At 34.5% G+C, this 12,643-nt stretch overlaps 1 protein-coding gene across 1 annotated transcript in view; it reads right to left on the bottom strand.

The window, feature by feature from the left end:
- The window catches only part of PAN2 (PAN2-PAN3 deadenylation complex catalytic subunit PAN2), a 101,519-nt gene that overhangs the window by 44,016 nt on the left and 44,860 nt on the right, over nt 1–12,643 (bottom strand). Inside the window, exon 10 of the mRNA XM_072529703.1 lies at nt 2,823–3,071. Coding sequence (XP_072385804.1) covers nt 2,823–3,071 — 249 coding nt within the window. The remainder of the gene's footprint in view (nt 1–2,822; nt 3,072–12,643) is intronic.

Genomic DNA, 12,643 nt, shown 5'->3' with positions numbered 1-12,643 from the left:
ATAATGAATTATAAACACGTTTCTTTAATTGACAGATATAAGTATATAATTATTATAGGTCTCATAAAAATAGTTAGTAATTTTTACTAATGTTTAACCTTACATATTTATTAACGCTTTATATAAGATGTAACTAAAAAAACAAGTGCAGCTTTAATTTTATTTTCATGTAAGTAATAACAACAATTACATACATAAAATTTTTTCCTTGTATACAGGGTGAATCACCACTAACAGAAAAGACGATTACAGCGAAAGAGTAAAAAAATTTAAAAAACTTTAAATTATTAGTTTGTAAGTTGATAAAAGCTACATTTTAAAAATATTTTTAGATATACAGGGTGTCCCAATAAATTTCGGCGTATCAAAGTTATATTTTATCTTCTTATTCTTCTTCTTCTTTATAAGCAATCCTGCTTGTTCATTGGGGATTGATATCTCTATGGAAGGTTGTCACTCCATCTTTTGCGCGGTCGGCCGATACTTCTACCGATTAATGATTTATCTCTTGCTATTTTGATCACACACGTCTCCCCCATTCTGCTTATGTGGTTATTCTATTCTTTTTTCTATTTAGTGTACATTCATTTATACACTATACGTTTTTTCGCACTATTACCTAATTTTCACTTTTGCCAGACTATTATTTACAGACTTTCCGGATTTGGCACTTTGTGTCCGAAGATTTGCACAATATCACATGATTTACTCACTGCACATTAACATCATCCTTATCTTCTCTATCATCGCTATCACGCCAGTCAATAACACCAAGTTTTTGCTCTTCCTTAGTAGCAAGTTTACAATAGTTTTTCCAGTTCTCCACTGTTACTACACCAAATGCATTTCTTATTAATTGTTCCATAGCGGCGGTCTTAAACTCTGTGTTGTGTGACGCAATATATCTTTTGAATTGACTCCATACCATTTCAATTGGATTTAACTCACAATGGTATAAAGGTAGTCTCAGAATGGCAACATTTTTCTCATTGCACATCTCGTCGATTTTATATTTAATGTATTTTTCTTTGTATGTGTTTACAACTTCCATGAGCTCTGACTTTAAATAATCTTCTTCAAAAAAGATATCTTTCTCCAGCAACCATGTCTTAATTTGATCTTTATTGAAGGCTTGTGTCAGAATCACTTCTTCTCTCCTGGACTGGTACGAAGCGTTATCCATCACTACAACAGTTTTCTCTGGAAGATTAGGAAGCAGCTTTTCCTTAAACCATTGTTCAAATATAGAACCATCCATCTCATCATGATGGTCCGCTGAGTTTTTTTTAGCTAAAAACCAAAAAGCAGCACCTTCTAAAAACACCAATTCGCTACCCGTATGTACTATAACAAATCCGGGGCCTCGTTGTGTCGGCTGTTTTAGGTCTGTTCACAACCCCTTAACAAACGCATCCATGGTTGAAGTCCCTGAGAGGTCCATTCATTCTTTAGAAACACTATGTTCAACATTCACCCAACTAAACGACGGTGTATCCTTGAGAACGAAATTTTTTTATCTCACGCAAATACTCATGCCTCCATTTTAGAATATCGGGCCGTTTAGTCATGCTTGACTTTACTCCTCGTTTTGCAAAAAACAAAGTTCATTTTCCCTTGATATTCCCTTGGCTTAATTTTTAAATTTCCATTTTTAATTAACATTTAACTGTAAAGTCAGAATAACTACTAAAGAACCACAAAGCCTTATTATGATTATGTAGTCAGAGAACGACATAAAATCGCTGACATACGCACACCGTATTATTTTAAGTTGCAATTAGTAATTGGATATATGCATTCCAACGGATAGCTGAACAACCGCGCTAGACAAAGCGGTCCGTATAATTGCTTATCTTTAATAGCCGGCAAAATGCATGATTTAGCTAAGCAATATTTTCTGCTGATTTCCATGATTCATGGCATATGGTATTCTCACCGAAAAACAAATAAACCGTCGTTACTATAATTAAAATATTATAAAATAAAATTATCTTTTGTAAATACTATTTATTTAATTAAAATCATTTTCCCTACTTTTCATCTCTTGTTTCGAATGGGCACTTTTGGTCAATTACGTTAAAAAACATTAATTTTAATTCACGTCTGTGGAAACGAAAATACAAATAATATAACCCTGAATCGTGCTTGTGTTCGTCGTGGCATCGCTGCGCTTCTATCGTCCATAAGAAATACATGACCTTATTTCCACAATGTTATTTTCTTAAAGTGGAACGCTCTATATTTTTTAATATTGTTAATATTTTTATTAATCACGCTGTTTATTTTATTAAATATAATTCTATTGTTGTTCTACAGGACATGAATACCTAGCATAACTGAATGAATTGTTGGAAATTACTAATATTTGCTTTGTTTGTTATAGTATCGTGTATTTGCTTTGCTAAATCCTCTTTGCTGGGGGAAGTATACCTATTTTGTAAGATAATAAAACCACAGTTTAAGACTGGTTAATTTTATGGAATTTATTTCCTCAAAATATTTTTATTTTGTACACTAAATAAGTTTATTTGCTATCAATACATTGTATGGTGCAAATAAATATTGATTGTCGGTAATTGGTAAAGTTCTATTTTATTTACGTTTGTTTACTATTAATTTTGGCTATAAGCACGTGTGCTTGGTTGTACAGTAATTTCCAGCCACTTCTAGTCTGTCAAAAAGTGACTAACTTCGCAAAAAAATAATTACTAAATTCACTAGACAGTTCGGACTGGGAATAGCGAACCGACTATAATAATGTTCTTTTTTGTTTGGATGGCTCTATACTATTACAAATTTTATAATTGTATCCGTACTCTTACCTGTATTAAAGCTGAGAGTTCAATTTTCTGTTTAGCATCGGGATGAAGATCGCTTAAAATTAAACTGAGTGCAGATGCTTCAGGAACTGTTCGAAAGGCTCTTAAAAAGTTTCCTGGTTGACATGGTTGATTGTGTGAAGCTGTCAAAAGCATATGAAACAAGAATCCCAGTTCACACGAGAGACAAAATTCTTTCATACACAGATGGGTTAGAAGAGCTGCTCGTAATGGTTCCGTATAATATAAAACCTAAAAAATAAACTATGTAAATTAAAATTTTTAATAAAATAGGTACTTGTGCTTTATAAAAACGTTTGTTATTTAAATATTTTTTGTTAAACGAAGTACTGAACTGAATAGATATTTTTGGGCTATTACGTTTTAACATTATTCATAATTTTGTAAAAGCATTTTACAGTTCTCTCTTTACACTGGTAAAATTAATACATAGGTAAAATTGGTTGTTACAGTATAAGAAGATAATGCAATGTCGTGACTGTCAGAAAAATTAAAAAGGAATGGCTAATTACGGTATAATACCCCATACATTAGCCAAATTTTAGTCCAATAACCCAGGCGATCAGCAGTTTCAGAAAATTCACACACATGTCGTCATCAATTAATTGCATTTATATATATATATATATATATATATATATATATATATATATATATATATATATATATATATATATACCGTTTAAAAATCAGTTGTAATTAAATTAATAACATTGCTGTTACTGTTAGGTGTTATATAAAACGGTAGTTTTAAAAAGGACCTTTAGGAGTGACAGCCCTTAAGTGGCTAAACGAAGACAGATAGATTAGTAAATTCTCTACCAAGCTGCTCTTACTTGTAAGTGAATTTTGTAATAATAATATATTGTAGCAAGAAAGCTTATCTTCGACGTATCCAGTATGATGGTCGCAATTCGACAGAAAGATGATTTTTGTATATACAAGGAGCGATGTTATTAGTTAGTTTGGTTTTCAAGATAATATCGTGCTGTAAATAAATAGTTTATATACATGAGAACCGCTCGTTTTATTTCAAATCGTTACAGTGGTGTCACGTATGTGAAATAATTTATTAATTTAAAAATAAAAGAAACAGTGACTTTTAAAAAGACTTTTGCAACTTTACATTCCAGTTTCAGTCAGCAAAAGAAACAGCTAGACAAACCGACAAGAAATTCGAAAATATTTCTAGAAGATTCGATGAGACTTCTCAAATAATTAAAGAAGTATGTAGACAGAACAATGAGACATTTGAGAGCATTCGATGAGATACAGAAAAATGTAGACGATATAGAAGACAAGATCAAACAATTAGAGAACAAGATAACCAATACGAAAATGCTACCACCAAGTAAAGCATAATATACCTTGGTCCAGATACCTTAGACAATTTGAAGCTATTGCAACAGCCAATCAATAGACTTAACAAGAAAAGGATATTTCCTTGACTACTGCTTTACGAGGTGATGCTGCGGATATCCTAAGATCAATTTCTAAGATTTCTAAGATTTATAAGTTCCTGTAGAAACTTCGTTAATGGGATGAGAGACAGTGAACTACAGAAATCTTTACAACTAGCAAGGCCGAAAGTTTTAGACGACGCGCTCGGTATTGCCTTGGAATACGAAACCGTTAGTCAAACTTCACGGAACTATCGAGTACGAACCACTGAAGAAGGCGACGAATAAAACGATGCACGTCTGGAGGAAATGACACAGAAAGTAGCACTTCCAGGGCTGGAAGAGTTCATTCAAATGATGATGCTCTATCGTGACGGCCATGCAGTGCAAATTGTAATCAATGTCTTAAATTAGAGAAACGACTTTGTCCCCTGAGATGAACCACCGTCCAGAAATCAAGTTCTAATGGAGCCAATGGAATCGCCTGGTACTAAAATATGTTCATCTGTATAAAACCTTTGAGAACGATTGTATATACAGAATCTAAGCTCAGTTGATTGCAACTAAAAGTAAAGTGTCAGAATTATTGCGTCAATTGCATGACGGTGTATCAGGTGGACATTTTGGTAATATGAAGACTCAAAAAGGTTCGAGAGTAAAGGGGCTAGGGGGGTTCGAGCGCAAAACAGGTCATTTTCCCATGTAAATCTCCATAAGAAAATCCAAGGTCCATTCTGGTCATTTTTGACGCTTTTCGAAGTGGAGGCGCGACCGCTCGTCGGATCGCGACGTATGAGGTGTCAAACGAACGGGAAGGGGACGGGGAACATGTAGAGGGAAAAAACAAAGATGGCGGCATAGTCAAAACGGCACTATAACGTATCTCCGGATCTATTGGTCCGATTGCAACGTATGAAGTCTCAAACGAACGGGAAGAAAACGGGTAACACGTAGAGGGAAAAAACAAAGATGGCGGCATAGTCAAAACGGCACTATAGCGTATCTCCGGATCTATTGGTCCGATTGCAACGTATGAGGTGTCAAACGAGCAGGAAGGAAACGGGGAACACATAGAGAGAAAAAACAAAGATGGCGGCATAGTCAAAACGGCACTATAACGTATCTCCGGATCTATTGGTCCGATTACAACGTATCAGGCGTCAAATGAAAGAGGAGGGGGTAATGAATACATGAAGATGAAAAACAAGCAACAAAATCAAGGCCAAAACGGCACTATAACGTTTCTCAGGGTCTATTGGTCCGATTGCAACGAATGAAGCGTTAAACGAAAGGTGAGAGAATAATGTATACATCAAGATGAAAACATGAAACAAAATCAATGCCAAAACGACACTATAACGTATCTTCGGGTCTATTGGTCCGATTGCATCGTATAAGGCGTCAAATGAAAGAGGAGGGGGTAACGAATACATTGAGATGAAAAACAAGCAACAAAATCAATGCCAAAATGGCACTATAACGTATCTTATGGTCTATTAACCCGATTACTACGTATGAGGTATCAAATGAAGATAACATACAGCAGCGGCTTTCGCTGGAAATAAAACGAATGGGAACGTTTACCATTCTTACACTATGACCAAACAAACATTCATCCACTCTATAATCTTCACAGTAACGCATGAAAAGTAACGAGCTGCATACTATATTTTTTACATACTACATAAAAAATGTTAGCAAGGACAGTCAAGCAATAAGTAATGCTTAAATGTAATAAGTAATGGGTAAATGTAATAAGTAATAAACTGCTGTTAGTATCTAAGCAATGGAATGATAGTAAGTTAACGAATATAGAGCCATGTATAAAAATGATTAAAAGCATGCCATGAAAGGAACGTAGTCAATTCGGTTCAAACAAACATTTGTTGAAAAACAAAAATTTATTCTTAACGGCAGTCACCAACGTGAAGGTACGACTACACGACCGCCGGGAGAGGTTATGTTAGTATGGGACAAACAGTTAGTATGAATGAAGTCATTTACATAATATGATAATTTATTTAATAATTATACTTAACTTATTAAGATCAGCACATAATTTAACGTGGTTTAGAAGACATCTTTTATTGATGGACATCTTTTATGTTAAGACATCGACACTTTGGTGTAAATTCATTAGTTACTATGTTGTATAGCGTTCAAATGAATTATTGGGGGCTAATAACTCTAGGTTATCTTTAAAAATAGGAAATTCTCCGACTCCTGTTTTGGACAGGCTATCGAAGAATTGACTTAAATCTAAATCGAGGAAGACCAATAAGTTATCGATTGTCTTAGGAGGCTGCACGAACACATAGCTCTGGAGTTAACCAGAACGGTTCATTAATTTGCCAGTGGTCCATGATATCTTTTTAGTGGTCATATCTAAACATCTTTTTTAAATGCGCTAATCTTAAGTATCGTGATTTAGAAATAATATTTAGAAAATTAAGATCTATTACAATTATCATATAATATAAAAAACGAAAAGCGAAATGAAATGGTGAAATAATGAATAATAAATTCTGAATCAGATATATCTTAAGTTGTAATAAATAAACCACGTTATAAAAACGATAATATACAATTTGCATCCATCTTAAAGTCAATCATCAAGGATAAATGTTAAAATATGACTATTGATATATTAGATATATTACTTTGCGTTAATCAACATCCATCTTAGAATCAATTAAATAATGCCCCCACGGAAGTGTATCATATGACTCCGGAAGGTGATGTCTTTTATCATCATTGGGGCTTAGCGCAATCTTGCTTTGTGTTATGGTATAAACATGGTGCTTATCTGAGCGTATTAGATTCTGTGAAGCATACACCTTTTTTAAGTTATCCAAACACTCTACATAGTCCTCAAACGTAATTTTCGTGTTCACCACAGATTTCTTTACCCCCTTCGCCTTCTTTGTCACACCATAAATTTTAATAATTGCATCAATCTCATCATCCTCATATTCTTCCTCTTTCAACTTCCTCCTCTTTTCTTCGATCTTATCTTCTGTGATAACTACTTTTGTTGTATACAATTTAGATCGGAGCCCTATGTAGTCAGTCATTATTTGGCCTTCATTCTCATCTTTCATCATACCCAACACCTTCTTGTTAACCTGAGGGATACCATAAATATTGTCTTTACGATAGTCTGAGGTATCAAAATATTTATAGCAATCGTCTTTCATAGCATCATATGGGTCTTGTTCACGTATTTCCACGATTACACTATCGGTATCAGTATAGCAAGTTGTAAAGTTTTCACCGAACCTACTAGCTAAGTATCCATATTGAAAATCATAGATTGTCGTTTTAGCCAAGTCTAAAATACACATTCCGATATAGATTGGTTTATCTAACCATATTTCACTTCTACGCATCTCAACAGCTACCAAGTTTTCACTAAAAATCGTTGCATTCTTAAACAATGGGCTACTTATTCTAGCTTCAGCTCCGTAACGACCCTCCCACAAAGTAAGCAACTTTATATCAACGCGCTTGCGCACTGATTCCATAGTCTTCCCGAACACTGCATTATTCATAAGCTTAAAAAGATCCTTTTCAAACTCATTTTTCGCTGCCTTCCGGAGATTTGTATTAAGATCAATATATGGCTTTAACCATGGAGCCTGTTTGAATTTCAATACTCTATGTATCTTTTTCAGGATCAATCCATTTGCAAGCGCCTGTTTGAGTGCTCTATAATGTATTACATATCTTTCTTTATCTTGTAGGGTAGCCATTAATTTAGTCTGCTCTCGCGGACGTGTAGGAGGAAGCATAGTCTTAGAATTTAAAGACTCTGGACAAAACGGGATATCTTTATGACGATCATGAAGATGTTGAGGGTACGCCAGATCAACCTCGAGAATGTACCCTTCAGAAGCATCGTCGGCAATGGAAAGGACATCAATATTGGCATCGACCCACTCGAAACCCCCATATGGAAGATATTGAGACATGGCCCAACCATACTGATTATTAACATCAAAATACATAAGGAACGTTTTTGGTTTAGATGGGTCATAGTTGTTGATGTATGGATTGTTAGCTTTCACACGTCTTTTAGAGCAAACTTGACTAAGACCACCACGAATACCACGTTCAACAAACAAATGCATGTCAGGATCGGTTAAAAGCTCCAGTTCTTGACCTGTATATTTAAGCATTGCATCCCACGTAAAACCAGGTAAAGTATAATAGTGAGCAGGGTCAAGATTATAAGTTCGAAGAGAGCTGGATCGGAATCGCTCAAAGATATCTACAAGAAGAAGAATGTCGGTTTTCATATATAAATCGACATAATCCCCGAGAGTAGCACAATTGAATGACGACCAGACTTCTTGAGCGCGACGATAATGTCGACGAGGACATGGTTTATCCTCAAGTTTATTGTAAAAAGACTCAATAGGAGGTAGAGACGTTTCAGCAAATTTATTAAATGAATCAATATAATCATATGGCATGATACCTTTTTTAGTTAGAAGATGGAAATTCTCCTCAGGAAGCGAAGTATATTGGGACTTGAGATTAGGAAACTCGGGGAGGTAAGAAGCTAATTTATCAAGAGAATAAGACATAAATCGAAAACTGTCGATAAAACGGAATTTAATTCGAGCATCATCAATATGTTTTGTAAAAGAAATGTATTTTTCCTTAGTAATAGGAAGAAGATCTACGGGACCTTTGATGTGTGTAGCAATATCATTAACAATGAAGTGGGCGTCATATCCGCTAAGGTTATGAAATATCACTGGGATAGTATGAGCATCTTTGTAATTAATGTTACACCCTTCATGAGCTGCACCTCTGTAATTATTTTCTGGAGTGAGGTGGTCATGGTCTCGTACTTTCTTATCTTCAGGAGAGAAGCGTTGCTCGCAGATATGGCAATGAGTGGCTGCATGGAAATCGCTCTCTTGCTGAGTTGTCATATTTATATCATATGGGCACATAAACACCGTAGAAACATCCTCAGCAAGCTGATTAAGTTTATCTGCGAACCAATTCATGCAATCCTTTCCTCGATATGAGTCATAAAACGACAAAGTGTCATCATACGAGCATTTAAAGAAATAACCAACTGCTACAGGAATATGCTCTTGAGGTTTTTTAGGATCTCCTGTACGTTTCAAAGCACTCTCGAGATCCGCGTACACGGCGAAGGGGGCTTTAATCTTATTACGAAAATTCTTAAATTTCAACATTTTATTGCTTTCCTCGGGCATTTTAATGGCTGTTTCATTAATTCTTAGGCAATCTACTGTGTGAGCTTCTAGCTGAGTAGATGATGAAAACGGTTGTAGGCATCTATCACATATAAGATCTGATCGGCCGCTGCAGCATGCCTTATGAATATTTAACTTTTCTTGTGTTCGAAAGTAATGGAGGCAGGCATCGCAGAAATATTTGGCTACTTTACGTTTACTAAGCTGCTTGGAGAGGAGGCGGGACAAACTTTTTATCCAAACGTAATGGTATCTAATAGGACCTTCGGTATCATCATATTTATCTTGAATTAAAAGCAAATTCACATGTTTATCCTTCTTGTTTTTAGTTAGAAATGTAGGGAGGGTCGTAAAATCTCCTTTGTCTTTTTTCAAAACGTATACATTAATTGAAATGTCATTCTGTTTTTCAAAATTAGGAATCTGCCTCATCGTCATTGGCCACTGTATTCCCTTCAACTTCAACACTTGCGAGTAGTGCGGATATTTAGACACTCTTTGAGGATCTTTATCGACAGGATTCAACGCTGATATGACAGACCACGCAAAGCATGCCTCATCATCATTTTTGACGTTAACGCATGCTTCCTTTCTCTTTATTTGAGGAGGAAGTTCAATATAAGAGGAACCAAGTTGTGGCGTGTATTTGTTAATGTTTACCCCCAGGTTAACAACAGCCTTTAGTGCCCAGCCACTATCTCTCTCTTGGAATTCCTCTAGCTTTTTGCTGAGGGGTTCAGACACATGGTTTTCAAACCATTCGTCAAGATTTGTGTCTTTGTATATTGGAGAGTTTGATGTGGTAAAATATTTAGTGTCTTTTAGGATTTTCTCTCCGCTAGCTATCTCGAATTCTCCCCCAAAAGCAGTATTAACTTTAACTACCTCATCCTTCTTTAGCGCGTTTTGAATCCTACGTTTGAATAGCGCCTTGCAATCTACTAGGAAACTGCTGGGGTCTTTGTGTTTGAGGTTTGAGATGACTCCAGTTCGAATTCTTGAGTTGAACGCTGATAAGGAATCATCCCATTGTACTCTATGCTTAGCAGTCTCCTTCATAGGTGTAAGTCCAGCCCCCTTCTTTTGTTCGGCCTTCAGATGGTTTCTCAACGTTTTCACATGCCTCATCTGAGCTTCTAAATGCTGCTTCTCACCCATCGTCTTGGCATATCTCATCGAATCTCGTATCTTTTTACACGCTTTCCTACACTCAGTCAGCCCTTTCTTAACATTATCTTCCTGATAATCATTTCTAATCAACCCCAAGATGGATGCAATTAGCTGAATAAGTTTAGCAATCATGTTTAAACAAAACAAGCAAATATTCAAAAATAGATTAAGAAATAAAATTTTTTCCAAAAAACGTTATATCAAAAAAGTCAAAATATTCAAAGAAATCAAAATTTTCAAAATTTATCACTCACCAGAGCACAGATTTAAACTCACCAAAGCACACGTCTGTACGCTAGGAATATCTGAAACAGAATGAAGAAAATACCATAATGCAACGTATAAGGTAAACTTTAGTCGGACGGAAAACTGAATGGTATTATAAAAGGCTCCTCAAATGCACAATGCCAATACAAGTACAATAAATACCTACACAATAAGCATAATATACAGGCTTTCCATTTTAAGTTTGTTTAAAAGAGAAAGGCATAGCATAACATATTAATCAGGTAGTTGTCAACAATTGCCATAGATATCGTCACCAAAGAAAATTTTGATATGAATATCTGAAAATCATGATTACCTCACGTGTTCAGCACTAAGAATCTCGATAACTTTGAATAATACCATCAAGGTCCCACTCCTCCAACAGTCAAAAATCTTGACTACCCCACCACTTTTAGCACAAACATACTTGATAACTGCTATAATACCAGCAAGTTCTCACGTTTTATCAGTAAATCATGGCCCGATTCTAAAGAAAATGTCAGTATCAGTATGCTAGAAGACCAGTACAGTGTGAAATTTATGTTAAAACACAAAAGACGCTCAATACTGAGTGTTTACAGAGGATAATATAGAAAAAAAAATAACAAAAACAGAGCTCGTCGGAAATAAGCAGAATCACAATAAAAAAGTATTCATAACTAAAATAGTTATGATTCTTAGAAACGTATAAAGTATAAATGTCACCTAAATTACTGGCTAATAGTATAAAATATAAAATTAGATTTAACACACTTATTCTTACGTGATAAGCCCTAATACTATCTCTAAACTATAAAAATTTTAACAAAAGACGCAAGAATAGTAGAAAAATATTTCTATTCGCAACTAAACACATATTTTTAAAGGAAATCTGAATACACAACTACTAAAACAGCAATAATTGTAACTAAAAAAGATCTAATTAAAAAATAAAAAAAGGCCAGAGTCTAAAGAATTTTAAAATGACAGTATCAGTATGCTAGTAGACCAGTACAGAGGATAATATAGAAAAAAAAAAATAACAAATACAGAGACAGAGCTCGTCGGAAATAACCAGAATCATAATAAAAAAAGTATTTAAAACTAAAATAGTTATGATTGTAAGAAACATATAAAGTATAAATGTCGCCTAAATTACTGGATAACCGGGATAAGCCCTATTACTATCTCTAAGCTATATAAATTTAAACAAAAGAAGCAAGAATAGTAGAGAAATATTTCTATTCTCAACTAAACGCATGCTTTTAAAGGAAATCCGAACAAACAACTACTAAAATTCAATAATTATAAATAAAAAAGATCTAATTAATAAATAAAAAACAATAAAACAAATAATATTCTCTAAAATAAATATAAACTCACCACGGTTTAATAAAAACTCACACACTGAATACACAAAAATTTAAACGTTGTTTATCCATCCGCAGTCAAACTAAAACTGATTTTAAAATATATTTTACTAGCGTGTGCAGGCTCGAATAACCTTGTATCTATATATAAAATTGCATATGTTTCCTGCGACAGGGAAACGCCACCGTGAGAAATGATTAAAGGATGCAGATGCATCCGGTGACGTCAGAGTTCTCGTTAGCATATTTTATGATATAGTTAGATTTCCAAGTTTTATTATATACGAGGTTAGTCACAAATTACTCATAAAATATAATTGCAAAAATTTAGAAGTTAAAGCATGAAATTGATCAAAAATTATTCTCTTTGTTAGTCATTC

This window comes from Diabrotica undecimpunctata, chromosome 4, assembly GCF_040954645.1.
Source record: "Diabrotica undecimpunctata isolate CICGRU chromosome 4, icDiaUnde3, whole genome shotgun sequence".
Lineage (NCBI taxonomy): Eukaryota > Metazoa > Arthropoda > Insecta > Coleoptera > Chrysomelidae > Diabrotica > Diabrotica undecimpunctata.
This window is presented reverse-complemented; position numbering and strand designations above follow the sequence as displayed.